Here is a 20,454-nt window from a genome sequence, read left to right on the forward strand (position 1 = left end):
CTGGGGATCCAGTCCACAACCCAGGCATGTGTCTTGACCGGGAATCAAATCATGACCTCCTGGTTCATAGGTCAATGCTCAACCACTGAGTTACACTAGCCAGCTCCACTGATTTCTAGAGACAGTGGAAGGGAGGGGGGAGGGAGAGAAAAAGGAGAGAGAAATATCGTTGTGAGAGAGACCCATCAATTGGTTTCCTCCTGCACATGCCCAAAACGGGCTAGGGATTGAACCTGCAACCCAGGTACGTGCCCTTGGCCGGGAATTGAACCCATGCCCTCCAGTGCACAGGCCAATGCTCTAACCACTGAGCTACACCCAGCCAGGGCACAATAAATTTTTTTTAAGTGTGTCATGAGGATCCTTCCTCCCCTGAGTGTGGAGAGGGCAGGGACATGGAGAAGAATTAACGCTGTACTCTATATGAACTCCATGTTTTATCATCTGTTGACACAAAAGGAATGCAGCAAATTGGCCTTTCTTCAAGCACATCATAGGCAACATAGTGACTAAAATGAGTCACACTGAAGTAAAATCTAGATTTGAGAAGGGCAGGGAGTTGCCTCCCATTGGTTGCTTTACCTCAGAGCTTAGTAATGCCCTCAGCTCTGAGCAAGCCCTCCAGCATTTGTGAAATAAATGAACTCTTCTCACTCTGTATCTGAGGAAACAGATTATCTTATCTGTTCTGTATGCCTCTGACTTATCCTATATAATAAAAGCCTAATATGCTAAGTGTCCAATGGTTCAACCAGTCAGTATGACACACACTGACCAGCAGGGGGTAGGTGCTCTGACCGGTAGGTTAGCTTGCTGCTGGGGTCTGGCTGATAGGGACTGGGCGAGACGGGCCAGACACACCCTGGAGCCCTCCCTCAGTCCCTCCCTGGCCCCAATTATGCACTGGTGGCATCCCTCAGCCTGGACTGTGCCCTCTCGCAATCTGGGACCCCTTGGGGGATGTCTAAGAGCTGATTTCAGCCCGATCACCCCCGGCCAGGCCGAGGGACCCCACCGGTGCACGAATCTGTGCACTGGGCCTCTAGTATTTGTATAAAACTAGTGAGAGCTTTAAATGTAACAACATCTATGACCAGGTCAAGTAGTTAAGCCTAGAGATAAATGTCAACCTTATCATCATTTAAATCATAGCTCAGGTGAAATGAAACACCATGTATGATCACCTTTTTCTCCCTAAGAAACAACAATGTTCCTGGGGCAGACACTAACATTTTTTTATCTAACTTTTGCCTTATTTTTCTCTCCAGTTGATACCCAGAAAGCATGATGTACAAGGTTCCCCGGGGGCTGCGGTGCCAGAGAGTGGGGCTCACTGACCATGCTGACCAGCAGTGACGCCTTCCTGAGTCACTGGGCTTCTAGGTTTTTTCATTTGTAAAAAGGCTACTACTTTCCCACTGTGCATCACGGTGAGCAGTCAATCAAATAATGAAACAGTGCAACTAGCCCACAGGAGACACTCATCCAAAATAGGATCTTTCTCTTCTTCCTCAGGCCTGACATTGCTTCTCCTTTTTCCTGCTCTCTCTCCCAGTCTCACAGCTCATTCAAAATGCCTTCTTTGCTCCTTCGCAGGTAAGACTTTCTTTTTTTTTTTTTACCACTTATGCATGACCTGTAAACATTTGCCCCAGTTTATCGAAGTGCTGAATTTCCCCCCTTAATGCAGTCTAAATGTGATGTGAGCTCTTTTGATTTGTAAAGTCAGGTATGAGCTTCATTCAGCTCATGAAAGCATTCTTCTTATATTATGTTTGATTGCTGCTTCCATTCCCATTGTTTTGACCTGTTCACCAAGAACACCTCTGATGGTAGACTCTTCAAACAAGCTCCCATATCTGTCATCTTCTCCCTTATCAACTGCATTCCTTCTGCAACATTCCTGTACATCCTGTCTCACCAAATTTGTCCTAGTTACCACCTAGATTTTCACAGAATGACTTCACTTAAACATTACTCTGACTTCCTAGATGGCCCCAAGAAGCATAAGCCTAATTATTTCCATCCTAGTAATTTCAATTTATTTTATACCCAAGTCCCTCAACTCTTTAGATCCTATTTGATTAAAATATATATTAATGCCTGGCCAGTGTGGCTCATAGGGTATCAATCTATGAACCAGGAGGTCGAAGTTTGATTCCCAGTCAAGGCACATGCCCAGGTTGTGGGCTCAATCCCCAAGGGGGGTGTGCAGGAGGCAGCTGATCAATGATTCTCTTTCATCATTGATGTTTCTATCTCTCTTTCTCCCTTTCTCTCTGAAATCAATAAAAATATATTTATATATATATCTATATCTGTATCTATCTACTAGAGGCCTGGTGCACAACATTCGTACACTGGGGGGCGGGGGGCAGGGGGAGTGTCCCTCAGCCCAGCCTGCACCCTCTTGCAGTCTGGGACCCCTTGGGGGATGTCCAACTGCCTAAGCCGACAGTTGGACACCCCCTAAGGGATCCTTTGCACAACTGTGAAGGCAGGAGAGGCTCCCGCCACCGCCGCTGCGCTCGCCAGCTGTGAGCCCGGTTTCTGGCTGAGCGGTGCTCCCCCTGTGGGAGCACACTGACCACCAGGGGGCATCTCCTGCATTGAGCATCTGTCCCCTGGTGGTCAGTGCACGTCATAGTGACCAGTCGTTCTACCGTTCGGTCGATTTGCATATTAGCCTTTTATTATATAGGATATGCCTATATATACATATATACAGTAGGTCCTCGGGTTACGTCAGAGATCCGTTCCTACAGTGTGACGTAATGCGACTTTCTCTGTAAGTTGGAACCCACCTACATAAGCACCTACATCACTCACATGGAGCACACACACAGCAGTAATGAAGTGAAACAGTAACAACAATTTAAAAGAAAGATAACAATTCCTGACCTTTACTTGTGGTAAATAATAAAAAACATAAAGCACATATGTACATACGTCGAAATGTCAGAACTTTTTATTTTATTTTTTAATTTATTTTTATTTTTATTTTTATTTTATATATTTCTTTATTGATTTCAGAGAGGAAGAGAGAGGTAGAAACATCAATGATGAGAGAGAATCACTGATCGGCGACCTCCTGCATGCCCCCTACAGGGGATCGAGCCCAAAACCCAGGCATGTGCCCTTGGCCAGAATCGAACCTGGGACCTTTTAGTCCACAGGCCGACGCTCTATCCACTGAGCCAAGCCAGAACTTTTTATTTTTATAAATAAATGGGAGATGGCGACGTAACCACAAAATGACGTACATCAAGTCCGACGTAACCTGAGGACTGTCTATATATGTATATATGCTATATAATAAAAGCCTAGCAACTGAATGGCAGAATGACCAGAACGATTGGTCTACCAGTTGCTATGAAGAGCACTGACCACCAGGGGGCAGACACTCAACGCAAGACGGTGGGTCCACAGCCACTCGGCTGACCATGATGAGCAGCTGCTCCCGCAGCGGGCCTATACCCGTAGGCCACGCCCCACCACCAGTGCATGAGTCCCATGCACCGGGCCTCTAGTATATATATACTAGTAAAGTGGATTCTTGATATTCTCTTTCCATGAGTCCATTTTAATCCTGTATTCTGTGATTAGAGGTCTAAAGTACCAGAATGATCATTATTTTTTAATAGAAGAACAGTACTATTATATGTCTGTGGCTTTGTTATAGGACAGTGAAAAGCTACGAAAATTCCAGAGCAAGTGGAATAGGAAAACTGAAACAAGAAGATCAAACAAGGCCAAAGAGTGTAGGCAATTTGCAGCCAGATAGTAAACTGCAAGCCCTTTATCTTTCCCAACCAAGGACACTTGAGAGCAAATGGCTAATACCCCTCTCCCAACTAATAAAGAAATATGCAGGAAGGAGGGGAAAGGATAGGGGAGGAGAGGAGGATTCTCAATGCAACCAAAGAATACATAGCATAAATCACCCTAGAGCTGCTAAAAGACAACAGAAAGGGGGTGGGGGAGTAAAAAAAAAAAAAAAAAGACAGTTTTATTTTCTTTTACTCCCTAAACAGAAAGCCAGCAATCTCAAGGCTTGGCAAGATACAGTTGCCAGGTGCTTCTCATGAATTCTAGGAGGCCACAACAAAGTAAAAGGGACCCTGGGAATTCATCTTTACTAAAATATTCAGCAGAGGAATTTTGAAACCAATAGACAGAAGGGTATATAACTCCTCAAACCCCCACCACACTCACTTTCTTGGCACTAGCTGGGAAAACCCATATGCACTCTGGCTGGATGGAAGAGATTCGCTTGCCTTGCTTCTTTAATAAATGTGCTTGCTTTAATTGCTTTAATAAATTAGCTTTATCACAATGCAATTAGGGTCACTCATTTAAATTCATTTCTGTGAAAAACAAGAACCGGGGAGGGGACAGCCCTCTCTCTCCAACTCAGGGAGACTGTCCTATAGCACCTTTTCAGGGGCCTCTGGGTTGCCTGCAACAGCCTGACCTGCTTATACGTTTGGGAGTTAATTTTTCAAGATAACAAAGCTTTGGCTTTCTGAACTTGCTACGTGAAACAAAGAAAATGATAGGGAGTTGCAATTTTGTGATTTATAATAAATACATATTTGGTCTTCGGCCATAACTTCTGACTCACAGCTCCCAAAACCTTTGGAATTTCCTAAGTGTTGAAAGTAAAGCTGCCATTTGTCATGTTAATGATGTGACCTTCAGAAAGTACCTAGAGATGGTAGTCAGTGGAACCAATCTGTGAGTAGAGGGTTGAACTTCCAAGTCCCAGCTCCTGATTTTCAGGGAGGGGAAAGGAGTTAGAGGTTGAGTCAATCCCCAATGGCCAATGATTTAGTCAATCATGACCCTCCATAAACACCAAGAGGTTGGGGTTCAGAGAGCTCCCAGGCTGGTGAACACCAGGAAATGGGAGAGTGATGGCTTGGAGAGGGCATGGAAGCTCTGTGTACCTTGCCCTGTGCATCACTTCCACCTGGCTGTTCTTTTTATAATAAACCCGTGACCTAGTAACATATTTCTCTGAGTTCTATGAACTATTTCAGCAAATGAATTGAACTCAAGGAGATGGGGTGGGAACCTCTGATTTATAGCTAGTTGGTCACAAATTTTTAGAATTGGCATCATCTATACCAGTGGTTGGCAAACTGCGGCTTGCCAGCCACATGCGGCTCACGAGCCGCGGTTTGCCTCTCTGTTGACTAATGAGTTTGCTGACCACTGGGATAGGGACTTAATCACAAGGAACAACAACAGCCTGTAATTATTGGAATCGAGAGTCTAGGTCAGTGGTCGGCAAACTCATTAGTCAACAGAGCGGCAAACCGTGGCTCGAGAGCTGCAGTTTGCCGACCACTGATCTATACTAATAAAAGGGTAATATGCTAATTAGACCAGATAGACTGGACATCTTCCGGACATCCTTCTGGACAAAGCCACAGCAGTTGCGAGGGCAGAGGAGGGCCAGCAGGCATGGCAGCCGGCAGTGGTAGCAGCAGCAGGGTGATAGGGGCAGCACCTTCCCCTGATCGGCCCGGTCGCCTCCCACAGTGGGAGGCCAGACTGCGACTTAGGCCTGGGGAGTGGGCCTAAGCCATCAGTAGGACATCCCCTGAGGGCTTCCAGACTGTGAGAGGGGGCAGGCCGGGCTGAGGGACCCCCCTCCAGTGCATGAATTTTTGTGCACCGGGCCTCTAGTTATAAAAGGCAATTATAGTGATGACACCATCTTTCCATAACATTTTATCAGTATTTTAACTGTTCTATTCTCCAATGTGTTAGGAAGTAGCAATGAGTGGGGGATATCCCATTCCCTACCCTCTTCCCTTAAATAAATTCAAGGCTTACATAAGGCACAGATAAACCTAATTTAAAAAGTAAAAATATTATTGTTAGATACAGCCCCCCCCTGCCCCCCCAGAGCAAGGATGATGGATAGGCCAGGTACAGAAACTCACCAGGGCAGAAAGCTCCGGATGCCTAGCAAGGGGCAAAACTGGGAAAACAAGAACTTCACCCCCAGGGTAACCTATCCTCCCCTGGCATATCCCTGGTCATGCAGTTTGAACCCTGGATCTTTCGTATCGCTGGTCAGGAGGTTTAGACCTCCTGACCTTTTCTTCCCTAAACATAACATCTAGGCCTCAGTTGTATTTCAGCTCCAGAAAAGTAGCAAAACCAGACAAGTGACCCTGTGGTTGTCTCAGGACATTTACTAATGACCCCCTGACCTAGCACCAACCAATCAGTGAGACCAGGACCCTGAAAGAGCACACCTGGGAAGCTGATGAATATTCTATTAAGACCCTCCCCTGAGACCTGCCCTAAGATTTCCACCAGCAAGAGAGAGAGAAATACACTCAGGACAAAGGACCCAGTGAGTGCTCTCCCTCCGAGAAGCACGCCTGTGCCATTCCCAACAGGCACGTATCCCCCAACCTCTAAGGGACCCCATGAGACTTGCAACCAGGGGAGCAATGGGCAGCAGCAGCTCGTCCTGGGCTAACCTGTCCCCTTTTCTCTGTGTAGCCCTTCCCTTTGGATATCCCATTCCCTACCCCCTTCCCCTAAATGAATTCAATTTTTCTTTATCCACAGTCTGAGATGGCTATTTAGTCTGCCCGAGTGCACTACCCATGTTAACCTTTCAATTATGTTGCCAAAGTATTCTTCCATTTATTATCTTCTTTTCCTTCTTCCTGAGTTTTCTAGTTTGAAAATTCTTGACTGTTCTTTTATTCTCTCACACACTATATTAATAACCAAATACCGCTGCTTCTAAGAGCAAAATCTCTCTTCAGGGTGCCTATCTTATCTGACCCAGTCTCCCACAACCTGGTCAGCTCACTTCCACCATTACCCTTAGATTTGTCATCTCAAAACAAAGAGTTGATGGAGTTGCTCCAAGGAATAAAGTCCAAATCCTTAGTGTGACAGACAAGATCCTCCCATTTTAGGGACTTCTCAGACTAGAGCCACTGAAAGCAATGACCTGGAACTGGGATCACCATTCATTTGCAGCCTCACGCTCCACCTAGTGGTACAGAAACACATCCTGGGATAGGGATCTAGGGAACATGCAGGTCAGGCCTGCAAGATCAAGCAAACCTGCCAAGATGGGTTAGTCAGCTAGAGTCAGACATGAAAAGGAACAGGCAGCCTGGAATTCAAAAGCCCACCTAGTAGTTTCATCTAAGCACTGGATTCTCCTATGAAAATGCCCCAGCCTCCAAGCACTGTTACCACCGCCATTCCTGAGAACAGATGAAAAACTACAATGGCATCTCTACTTATTGCTACCAAATAAGATCACAGAATAATTCTGACCCAACTATTGTACTGAATATATTGTCTGGATAGATACCCCTCCAGAATTTTCATCGAAACTCAAGCAAATCAAAAAGAGTATTCATACATCTACCGATTAATTCATCCACTCACTCATGCACATTTAAAGACCACCTATGATACCTCAGATACTGCACAAAGCAAAGAATACAGGGTCTGAGTCATGGCTGCCTATAAATAGGGAAGCAGATAAATAAATCCATAGGCGGGAAGTCTAACCTGAACAGAAGCAGGGAGGACTTCCTGGGAGAAATGATGACTAAGCTAATTTTGTGAAGTCAAGTGGAGTTAGTTAGGTAGAGTGAAGTATATTGTTTCAGACTCACAGAGTTTCACATGCAACAGAAGGCACCACATTGAAAAGCTATCTAATGCAGCATCCACAGTTAGACTAGTATCATCACTAAAAAGAAACCTCAATGGGGAGGACTATCAGCCTCCTTCAGGGAAACCCTACAGAGCTAGATGTCTCCACTTTACCTCTTAAACCACAGCATTTAAAGTAAGGATAGAAAAAGATCACACAGGGTGAGCAAAAGTAGGTTAACAGTTGTAAGTACACAGTTGTAAGTACTCAAAACACAGTTTGTTTTTGTACTGTTATTTATTAGTTGTTGCATTAATTTCCATACGAACAACTATAAACCTACTTTTGTCCACCCCTGTATTTTAAACTGCGCAATTATAAAAATCACAAATGTCCAATGTGTAAATCATATGTAAATGAAGATGTGAAATGAAATTTTCCTTAATCCCCTTCCTCTTTTTGGAAATAAGGGATAATATTCAACACTTTAAATTTTAAGAGGACGTTTACTAATCACACACAAGTGTCTTTCAGTAGGTTGGCAGTTACAGTTTTTTAGTAAGTTCTGAAAGGCTTGAGATTAAGAGCATCCTTTAAGCTGTGTAATACATGATATAATCTCACATTAGCCACCGGAATGCTGGAGACCACAGGCTTTCTGCTCTAGATACCTCATCTGCCTCTGTTGGAGCAATGTCAGCACAGCCTCACTTACTCACAACCCAGAGGCGGCCCATTTTATCTTTGATGAGCACCACTAGAAAGTTGCATTAAGCAAGGAGACAAGACCTGCCTCCTGGTCACGGTGGCATTAACCATGACCCCACTTTGAGGCCCTCTGGAATAGGTCTCTGCTCTAAGACCATGTTTCCCATACTGTACTGCAACAGGCTCTCAGAGACCCCTGTCTTCTCTCCATCCCGCAATCTTGAGTGCTGCAATTTGTATGCCACAACAGGTTTGGACTCAGGGTTCCCTTCCTTTGCGTTCTCTTTTGAACATACTCCAGGCCTGCATGTGACAGTGGCAGTGCTAGTAGGCATGAGATGGATGATCCAAGGAAAGCAGGATTACCACTTTCAGCATGCCGGATATGCCACTTTTCCTAATGCAGTTTCAGATGCAACGGCTATTCCGAGAAACTGTTGAACACTGTGATTCCCCTTAACTAAAACTCCCAATTCTTTTTTGTTTTTGTTTTTAAACTGACAGATGCTAAGCCACGTCTCCATCTATTTTCTGTTGCCAAGCTGATGTCAAAGGTGCACCCATTTCTACCAACACTTTTATGGCTATGTGTGTATATATATATATACTAGAGGCCCGATGCACGAAATTCGTGCAAGGGGCTCGGCCCTCGCAGCCCCGGCTGGCCCTTGCAGCCCCTCACAGCCTCGGCCAGCCCTTGCAGCCCCTCACAGCCTTGGCCGGCCCTCGCAGCACCAGCTTTGTCCGGAAGGTTGTCCGGACGGTCGTTCTGCTGTGCGGTCTAATTAGCATATTAGCTCTTTATTATATAGGGGATATATATATATAAAATGAAAAATATTTCTCATACAGGGGAAGTGACCATTCATTTGACAAATATTTATTAGCACACACTATCTGCTAGGCACTGAGCTAGATAATGGGAACACAAAGTTGAAGGAGACACAGAAACGTTATTTCATTCTCATCCCTTTACAAAAGGTTACGTATAGAAAGCAAGGGCCATTGGCACATAGTAGCTGCTCAATAAACTGTTACTATTATTATAATCACTTACAAATTAGAGTCTTAAAAATTACTACATATTTTTAAAATAAAAATTCTGCAATATTGCCACCAATACTCACCAGTACTGTAATACCTCTTTAGTTCTGTACGCCTCATCTCTTTTAACTGATTATTTTTTCTCTTTTTTTTCTCGTCAGTGATATATTCCTCTTCCACAGCAATGTTGCACTTGTCTTGCTCTAAAATGGCTGTATTAACATCTTCTTTCCCAGTATGAGTCCTTGTAGCCAAAGTTGAGGCTGTCTCTGCATTTTGTTTGGCTTGTTTTTTCTTTTTCAATCTAGGGAAAAATAAGTGGGAAAACATTGGAGAACGATTTGTTAGGAGGAATTATATTAATTTCATGCTGTTGGGATTTGAGAAACTAATTGATATAGAAAACATTTATGTAATTGTTAATTACACATTCTGGTTATATTTTTCCATTCCTAAACACTTAAAAATTCTTACATAGAGACTCATGGCCTTTTCTCAATTTTATATCTTTAATATTAATGTCTCAGAAAATTAATGGAAAGTGCTCCAGACCTGAGAAAAAACTAGATTATTCAACAAGCTATTAAATGGTGAGTATTTTTTGTCAAGATACACAATTACCCAAATATATTGCCACATTTGCAGTGTTACATTTTTTAAAGTGTTTCTGGTTTTCAATGGACTAATAGGCAAGCACATCTATAAAAATATCCCTTTATAATCAGCTCACACGCTGAGTATAAAGATTTGGCAGGGTCAAGCAGGTTTAGGGCTAATAATTCTTTTCCTTGATACCTATAATAGTGTACTAAAGAAAGAGCTGCATTTCCTGAGAAAGAAAATGCCATACTGACAATATACAGTTATCATTATGATTACTAACAGCTGACACATTAATTAGCATATTTGATGTTTTCAATTCCATGCTCCTGAGTCACAGATGTACAGCTCAGGCATAGTCAGCTTTCTCTTACACATGTCTATTTCCTTTGCTCTCTTGAGCATCCGTACCATTTGATGTTGGACATGGATAAGGAAATGTTTGGGGAGAAAAACAACTGTAGGATAAAACAGGAGCTAAGGTTTGATTTTATGCTGCTTTGCTCTGTGATATTGGGCAAATCCATTTAACAGTCTGGAGAGGCCCCCCTGATGAGGCACAGCTATTGAACAGGGTCTTTTATTAGAATCAACTGAAATATGTGTCAACATATAACACAAACAGAAAGAGTAAAATGTCTCCTAACACAATCATATAACACTAGAGGTCCAGTGCACGAAATTCATGCATGGGGGTGAGGGGTGTCCCTCAGCCCAGCCTGAAACCTCTCCAATCTGAGACCCCTTGAGGGATGTCCGACTGCCTAAACAGGATCGGGCTTAAACGGGCAGTCAGACATCCCTCTCACAATCCAGGACTGCTGGCTCCCAACTGCTCGCCTGCCTGATTGCCCCTAACCGCTTCTGCCTGCCAGCCTGATCACCCCCTAACCACTCCCCTGCCAGCCTGACCGATGCCTAACTGCTCCCCTGCCAGCCTGATTGCCCCTAACTACCCTCCCCTGCAGGCCTGGTCACCCCCTACTGCCCTCCCCTGCTGGCCCAGTCACCCCTAACTGCCCTCCCTTGCCAGCCTGGTCGCCCCTAACTGCCCTCCCCTGCTGGCCCGATTGCCCCTAACTGCCCTCCCCTGCCGGCCTGGTCGCCTCTAACTGCCCTCCCCTGCCGGACTGGTCGCCCCCAACTGCCCTCCCCTACAGGCCTGGGTCCCCCCAAACTGTCCTCCCCTGCAGGCCTGATCACCACCAACTGCCCTCCCCTGCAGGCCTGATTGCCCCCAACTGCCCTCCCTTTCAGACCTGGGTCCCCCCAAACTGTCCTCCTCTGCTGGCCTGATCGCCCACAACTGCCCTCCCTTGCTGGCCATCTTGTGGCAGCCATCTTTGACCACATGGGGGCAGCCATCTTGTGTGTTGGAGTGATGGTCAATTTGCACATTACCTCTTATTAGATAGGATGAGAACTAAGCATGGTATGGTATATAACAAATTCAGCCTCTGAGATAAAGGTCTCATATTCTAACAAAATATTTCAATTAGGCTGTTATTCATGGAACACTGAGCAGCCAAGTCCTTACACTTTCATTGGCTAATAAATGAAATTATAGCCTATAACAGTGGTTCTCAACCTTCCTAATGCAGTGACCCTTTAATACAGTTCCTCATGTTGTGGTGACCCCAACCATAAAATTATTTTCGTTGCTACTTCATAACTGTAATTTTGCTACTGTTAATGAATCGTAATGTAAATATCTGTGTTTTCCGATGGTCTTAGGCTCTACAGCAGCGGTTCTCAACCTGTGAGTCACGACCCACAGGTTGAGAACCGCTAGCAGGGTCGCCTAAGACCATCGGAAAACACAGATAGTGACATTACAGGCTCTACAGCAGCAGTTCACAACCTGTAGGTTGCGACCCACAGGTTGAGAACTGCTAGCAGGGTCGCCTAAGACCATCGGAAAACACAGATATTTACATTACGATTCATAACAGTAGCAAAATTACAGTTATGAAGTAGCAACGAAAATAATTTTATGGTTGGGGGTCACCACAACATGAGGAACTGTATTAAAGGGCTGTGGCATTAATAAGGTTGAGAACCACTGGCCTAGGAGAAAGGAAAGCTGTGTGTGTGTGGGGGGGGGGGAATCATGGGTGAATATATTTCCCATCTCTAATTTAGCTATATTTTTATGTTTACTTCTTTAAAAACAAAACAAACAAAACCACAAATCAGACAAAATTGTAGACTCGTAGAAAGGAATTACATTCAATAAACACATTTTATTTTCTTTCCTAGGATTTTAAACTGTTCTTTTTCTGCTAAAACAGTAGATGGGTCTTTGCAAAATCGAGTCAGATATCACTCCTAATAAAACAATTTCTCTCTCATCAAGATTTCTGTATGAGTTGAAGTTAATATGCAATAACTTAGACATACAGATCAAAGATCAGCTCTTTGCTTAGGAGCTAAGCAGAACTGATCTCTGTATCCAAAAGGATGTACTGATCTTGTTCTGATATATCAGCTTATCAAACAAGCTGAATTTTATTACCTATGGATGGTGCCAGGTGGGTACTGGAAATATCGGGGGGAACACTTTGTAAAATATATGATTATCTAACCACTATGCTTTACACCTGACACTAATACAAAATAGTATTGAATGTAACTGTAATTAAAAATAAAAATTTTTTAAATGCGCGAGATGAACCTTACTGCCCACTTCCAAAAGTTATTCCTTATAGGAAGAGAGGAAAGAGACATCAAAAATTAGTTCCATGTGGCCTGAGATATGTTGCCTTTTAATCTTCTGAATTTTTTCCACTTTACGTTGATTTAAATGTCCTCACTTCACTGTCCTCACTCATATCTAGGGCATATATTTTGATGATCAGCAGCACTGTTTGAGGACATCTCATTAGGGACTGAATTTCACACTTGGAAATAAGAAAATGAGACACATTTTATTCATTTTCTCTCTTTTCCACACAGACCATTATCGTCAATGCATATAGCCAAATATCATTATTTCAGGGGGGGGGAAATGCTAGAGAACAACAATACCAAACTTATTTAACAGAAAATAGAGTACAATTTAGTTCTTAAAAAAATAATTCTTTATTGTTGAAACTATTATATATGTTCCCCTTTTTCCCGTGACCCCCTCTAGTCCACCCCCGCCCCAGGCTATAAGTTAATACTTCACTAATTTTACAATCAGCTACATCTTTTTGGACTAGAGAGTACCTGATCGGGCAGGGTGGGAACAGGGTAGGGCACTAGTAATTTCACAGCTATTCTAAATCATCTCTGATCCTCCCAAGATTACACTTTGACCTGGTCACTGGGCCCAGATGCTGAGCCCTCCGGGAGTTTGCCTCAGGAACGCTGTCCTTTTTCCAATTCCAGGAACAGGATGGCTGTTGTGACATCGTACTTGAAGATCCTGGGAAAGATGCGCTAAGCACAAACCCTCTTCCCCTCCCCTGCTGCATTCCTCAGCTGCACGCAGCCTCCTTTCCCCTACTCCTTATATTCGGGCCAACTGGCAGGAGATGTTAAGAGCAGTTTTTCAAGGTTATCATACCTGCTGCTCTCTCCGATGGCCAGCAAATTGAATAAATGAACATAAAAGACTCAAGCCTGCCTCTGCTTATTGGCCCAGTAGTGTCCAGTTTCAAAATCTGCTGGGACTGTGAGTAGCACCTTTTCTTGGGTAAGTACCAGAGGTTCCACTGGCTGCCGGCCCAGGGGGTTCGTGGGGCTGAAACCAAGGCCAGGAATTTTCCACCTTCAGCGCCTGCAACCTCCTGTGTTTTCAGGGGAGGCATCTGATGCCTCCCAGCTGGATTGAGCCTGGTCAGTTCCTGGTTGCAAGCGGCTTCAATGGTCCTTGCCTGGTCTCTGCACCCGACGGGCTCTGGGTGGTCATAGAGACAAGGTTCTTGGTTTCTTCTTGAGCCTGAATGGCTCCGAGTTACAGGGCACCCTTCTGGCTGTACAGACAAAAGGGAAAGCCTTTGTCTGTCGGTTGTGCATAGTGTAATTATTGTATAGAGAAGTGTTTTTGTTGTTTGTTGATGTCTTTTTTTCACTGTTTGGTTTAATTTGCTTGGAAAATGGGGTGCAGTGGTTCAGTCCCAAAGGACAGCCCACTAGGACTAATCCATGTCTACCTATGACAAAAGGGAAAATGGTATTTTACTGGAATACTGCTTGGCCTATGCATAATTTAGATCCTGGAGAGAGGTGGCCGTTGAATGGCTCTTTGAATTATTATAACATATTACAACTGGAATTGTTTGGTCAAAGATTGGGAAAGTGGGGAGAGATACCATATGTAAAGGCTTTTATGTCACTGCATAATTCTGATTCTGATGAAAATGAAGAAGGGACCAAGTTAATGCCTCAGAGAGAGGATACCGTAAGGATCAGGAAAGTAAGGATCAGGAATGGAAGGAGAGGGATGAGCAAGAGGCTGCCTTGCGGTCTACTATTAAGGCACCTTCTCCGAGTGCTCCAATAACATAAGAGCTTCCCCCCACCCTGGACTCTTAGGGGAAATAGTCTTGAGACGCTTGCCCCATCTCCATCGAGGACGAAACAAGGCACTCAATTTGGAGAGTATAAAGCTATTTCCCTGGAAGGGCAATTTCCACTTTGCCATCAGGAGCCACTGAAACTGGACAACCCAGAAGACTCTACTGGGCCCTCACCCCTTCTCTACCTCAGATTTGCTTCACTGGAAGAATTCCAATCCCTCTGATCAGAAGGTTCCCATCCAAGTTACGGACCTGACAGTTTCTACTTTGCTACTCATAATCCCAGTTGGGCTGATATCCAGGCTCTGTTTAACGTCCTTTTAACTGGGAGTAAGAGGGGATAGTTTATGACAGAGCTAGAGAGGAAGCACACGGGCTCTGTCAGGAAGATCCCGCCATGCTCCAGTGCCGGCAGGAGCTCTCCCATTGGTCAAACCCAACTGGGATCCTAATGACTGGGGACTGCCCCGGCTCGAGCATCATCAGAGATGCATTATAGGAGGGTTCAGGAAAGGGGTGCCCAAACAGAAGAGCTTGAATATGGTACAAGCAGTCCAACAAAAAATGGATGAGGATCCTTCTGCTCTTCAGGAAGAACTCTGTCAGGCCTCCTGGAAATATACACACACACAGACCCCCCCCCCCCCTCCTTCCCCAACCAAAAAACGTTTGCATTGTAAACTGGGCTTTTATTAGCCAAAGTGCTCCAGATACTAGGAAAAAGCTACAGAAAGTTGAAGAGGCTTTTGGAGATGAATCCTTCTCAACTAGCTGACATTGCCTTTTACATCTATTATAACAGGTAAAGTAAAAAGGCCCAGATGGCTAGAAACCAAAGGGCCAACAGGAAAGGGGGAAAAAAGAAGAAACCCCTTAGGCCCAGATCAATGTGCGAACTACAAGGGTAAAGGCCACTGGGAAAATGAATGCCCAAAAAAGGAAGGAGGACCGAAAGGAAAGGGCAAAAGGTGCTCACCGGGATGTGAAACAAGGGAATGGACTCTGAGGCAGTCAGACAGGCCCAGAGGCTCAGTGGCTTCAGCTGCTGATCTCTATCCTCCCCCAGGAGCCTCGGGCAAAACTAGTGTGTGTGTGTGTGGGGGGGGGGGAAGGGCGGGGAACCAAAAAGGAGATTCTCGGATTGATACAGGAGCCACCTATTCTGTCCTCGATGCCCCTCTAACTAAACCTTCATCTCAAACAGTGGCGGTAACTGGAATCTCTGCAACTCCGGAACAACAAGCCTTTTTGAACCTGTTGGAATGTGCCACTGGTGACACATGTCTAACTCATACATCTCTATGCATCCCCCCAGTGCCCCATCCCTCTTGTAGGGCGGGACCTAGATCACCTTTCTCCCGGATGAGCAACAGCTCCATCTACAGGCCCCACAGGAGCATGTCTGGCAATGTCTTGTACAGGATCAAGGAAAGCCAGAACCTGCCCCAGAGCCAGCTGGACTAGAGACCCAGGCACAACCATTCGAATGGGTTCAGGAGAACTGGGGAGGGCAAAACGGGCTTTACCAGTCAAGACTGACTGGAAACCGGGGACAAAGATTCCCCACAAAAAGCAATACCCTTGAAGGAGGCACTTGAGGGGATTTGGCTCCTTATTCGGAAATTTCTTAAATTTGGTTTGATTTGACCATTGCTCCCCATACAACATCCCTATGTTGCCAGTAAAGAAACCTTAAAACAGAGGAGTACCGGTTTGTCCAGGACTTATGGGCCATAAATGAATTTCCCCAGGACATACATCCCACTGTACCCAACCCTATACTTGGATTAATGGGATACCTGGGGACAGTGAATGGTTAAAGATGCTTTCTTCTGTGTGCTGGTTAACCCAGACTCAACCACTTTTTGCCTCTGAATGGCAAGACCCAGAGACTCTGGTCAAGACTCAGTACTGCTGGACAGTCCTCCCCCAGGGGTTTAAGAATTCCCCCACTGTTTTCTGGGAAACACTAAGCCAGGACCTGGATGAGCTACAGCTCCGGAAAGGCACACTGTTACAATATGTGGGCTCTCCTCATCGGTGGACCCATGTATGAGGACTGTTTGAAGAATACCACTGATGCCCTCAATCATTTAGCAGACTGTGGCTATAAAGTTTCAGCTTCAAAAGCCCAGATTTGTACCCAAGCTGTTACGTTTCTGGGACTCCTCCTAGAATCTGGGAAACGGAGTTTATTGGGGACCACAGGGAAACAATTATTCAAATACAGCCCCCTAAAACAAAGATACAATTGAGAGAATTTGGGGGAATGGCTGGGTACTGTCAGATTGGGATTCCCAACTTTGGACTCTGGATTAGACCCTGGAAGGGCCAGAGGACAGCCCCCTTGAATGAGACAAAGAATGTGAATGGGTCTTTGAGACTTTGAAGGCCCGACTGTCAGTGGCATCTGCTCTGGGACTCCCAAATCTGTTGAAGCTTTTCCAGCTTTGGAGCATGAAAGGAAAGGAGTTGGAATTGGGGTCCTCACTCATAGACTCTTGGGGGCCACCCCATGCCAGTTGCTTACTTGTCTGTGAAATTGGACCATACTGTTCAAGGTTGGCCAACATGCTTAAGAGCGGTAGTGGCCACCTGTGAGCACCTACAAGAAGCAGAAAAATTCTCTCTTGGTCAACCAGTTACTACACTTTGTGCCTCACCAAGTCTTAGTCTACTGAACAGCCAGGAAATTGCTGGCTGACAGCAGGAAGGATGGGAAGATACCCGATGGTACTCCTACTAGACAACCCCAATGTCTCTCTCAAAACTGTGAGTACTCTTACTCCTGCCACACTGCTCCCTACCCTGACAGTACCACTTTGTCTCATGACTGTGTGGAGACCATGGACAAGGTGTATTCTAGCTGGTCAGAGCTCCAGGACTATCCACTAGAAGGGGCTGATTGGACTTCATTCAAAGATAGGAGGAGCTATGTAGAGCAAGGGGAGGGAGGTGGGGATATGCAGTCATCATGCTTGACAAAACAATTGAGGCTAAGGCACTGGCTCCAGGAACTTCAGCACAGAAAGCTGAGTTCATTGCTCTTACTAGGGCACTAGAATTACCTAAAGGAAAAGGTGTAAACATGTACGCTGACTCTAAATATGCCTTCGTAGTCCTGAATATGCATGGTACTATGTGAAGAGAGAGGCGGCTGTTAATGGCCAACAGAAAGGACATGAAACATGTGCCAGAAATTTTGGACGTGGTACAAGCCATTCTCGGCCCTACCCAAGTGGCGGTAAAGCACTGCCCTAGACATCAAAAGGAGACAACAGGGGGTAAGGGGGAGTGATCAACCAAGAGACTTGTGTGCATGCATATAAGCAAAACCAATGGACACAGACAACAGAGGGTGAGAGTGAGGGCAGGATTGGGGGTGGGGGGTGGGAGGGTCAATGGGGGGATAACCACACATTTGTAATACCTTAATCAATAAAAAATAAAAAAGAGAGAGAGAGAGAGAGAGAGAGAGAGAGAGAAAACAGAGAAGCAAAAGGAAATTGGCAAAGGAAGCCCATTTACTAGTCATCTCGGAAGGAGATTATTCCTCAATTTGGATTCCCTAACAGCCTGCCAAGTGATAACGGACTGAAACCAGGTAAAAAATGGCAAAGGAAGCAGCAAAATGAGAATATTTACTGCCACTAATACCCACATTAGATTTATTCAAGTTTCAGCCAGAATATTCAATTTCAGATCAGAAAAGAGCCGAGAAATAGAAGTTCAAGGAAATTAACGATGACTGGAAAATAAATGAACAAGGGGTTATCCTTCCGCCTGAACGGTTAAGAGAAGCATATGACCTGAAGCATATTCAGGAGGCAACCTATTATGGAAGAGATATCTTGTCTGCCTAGATCAAACCCTGGGTCACAAGTCCAGGAATTGCTCAGGCAGTTTGTCGAGTCACAGGCAGGTGCCTCCCATGCCAGACAAATAATCTCAAGACAGATCCCCATCAAAGGAAGGAAGGGGGGGCAGTCCCAAAGCAGTCCCTTCGAGGACTGGCAGAGAGACTTTACCTAGATGCCACAGTCTGGGGGTTGAAGATACTTACTTGTTTCTATTGACACATTTTCAGGGTCAAAGCCCTTCGGAAGGAGATTATTCCTCGATTTGGAGTCCCTAACATCCTGCCAAGTGATAACGGACCTGCCCTTGTTTCTCAAGTTAACACAGAAGGTCAGTAAATTCCTCGGTTTAACTTGTAAATTACATACTGCACGGAGGCCACAGGCCACAGGAATAGTTGAGAAGATGAACCATGCCTTAAAGAAAAATACAGCTGTGTCAAGAATCTCACCTGCATTGGGGTCAGGTGTTTGCCAACTGCCCTGCTCAGGATGTGAGTAGCTCCCTGAAGCGGGATTGGCTTAAGTCCCTACGAAATAATATACGGGTGACCCTTTCAGGCCACTATAGCAACAGGAGGTGTATATATAGATCATGATATGAAGGTTAAAAATAAAAATTATGCCCAACATCTTATTCAAACATTAACTATAACTGATGATTTGGCATGTACTAGAGATCTTTCTGTCACAGGCCCACTGCAGCCCTTTGAAGGAAGAGACAACGTCTTACTCAAGACATGGAAAACTGGATCACCAGAAGATCCACTGGAAGAAAGATGGACCAGGCCAGGGGATGTCCTCCTCACCACCCCAACTGCTTGGAAGCTGGCGGGAAAAAAAGCCTACATCCATCACACGAGAGTCAAAAGGGCACCAGAGGAAGAGTGGACCGTCAAACCCAAGGAGGACCTAAAAGTTGTCCTCCAAAGACAGCCCTTGTCCTAATCCTGGTTTTGCATCTTACCATCCCAGCATCAGGAGAGAGACCCCCTGTGAAGAGAGATGAGAATCTCTGGGTCTATTTGGCAAGGAATGTTCTTAATGTCTCTGACTTTTGCCTTCCGGGTGGAATTTCTGTAGAACAGACTTTCACGGCCGGCCTAATCGGAGTTGGGGCACCGATTGCTAATATAAAAAACTATACTCATTTTAGGCATTTTAGAAAAGAGATAACCTATTGGGACCTTTATGCGGTAGGACCAAGTGTCCAACAAAAAGACAAGGACATGTTTTCTCTGGAGATTGCAGCAGTCGTCCCCAGCGGTGAATGTCTGTATTTCACTGGGTGTACTAGGTACTGTCTCTCCTTGTTTCATAATTATAACATGGGCTGTTCCGATAATTCATCTATCTCTTACGGAAGTGGACATACCAGATTGCCCGCCAGTTGGTTCCTCATATGTGGTCTCACTGTTTACACCTATATCCCCGCTAACAGCACAGGGGGGCCGTGCTCTTTAGGGCGACTGACTGTTCCTATGCCTCAGCAACACCCCATCACCCGAGATGAACAATACCTGTCGCTGACCCTGCCTGCAGCCTGCAGTGACAACCTTCATGGGTGGAGCCCTGCTGAGTATGTTTCTTTTACCGTTTTCGTCACGTCGGTCATGGTCACTCCTCCCCAAGTAGAAAAAGGTCGGCTGGCTTGCAGCATCGTCAAGGCCCTTAACACCACCGGCGGGGCTGTAAGTGCCCTAAACCTAGAACTAGGTCAGGCTGGGGAGGCAGACCTAAAACACCGAGCGGCACGTGACTACATACGACTACGACATAATCGTCGGTGTGATCACTTCAAAGGATTATGTTGTTTTAACCTTTCTGACAATTCTCAGCTGACAGAAAACGACACTCAGCAAGTCAACGAGACCATCTCCAAGACAAAGCAATGGGAAGGCTTTTGCGGGATTGAGCTATTCGTTATAATTTTCCTTCCTTTACTTTTTGTGGTTTGCTGTTGCTTTCTGTATTTTTTCCATTTCAGGTCCTGCATGTGCAGAGGCAGTGACAGGAGCCTCTCCTGCCTCCACGGCAGCGCGAAGGACCCCTTGGGGGATGTCAGACTGCAAGAGGGCCCAGGCCGGGC

General features: G+C 45.2%; 1 protein-coding gene across 1 annotated transcript in view; it reads right to left on the reverse strand.

The window, feature by feature from the left end:
* Positions 1 to 20,454, reverse strand: part of NCOA7 (nuclear receptor coactivator 7) — a 114,914-nt gene that overhangs the window by 50,898 nt on the left and 43,562 nt on the right. The window contains exon 4 of the mRNA XM_054722565.1: positions 9,487 to 9,707. Within this exon, the coding sequence (XP_054578540.1) occupies positions 9,487 to 9,707 (221 nt within the window). The remainder of the gene's footprint in view (positions 1 to 9,486; positions 9,708 to 20,454) is intronic.

Source organism: Eptesicus fuscus, chromosome 10 (assembly GCF_027574615.1).
Source record: "Eptesicus fuscus isolate TK198812 chromosome 10, DD_ASM_mEF_20220401, whole genome shotgun sequence".
Taxonomy (NCBI): Eukaryota; Metazoa; Chordata; class Mammalia; order Chiroptera; family Vespertilionidae; genus Eptesicus; species Eptesicus fuscus.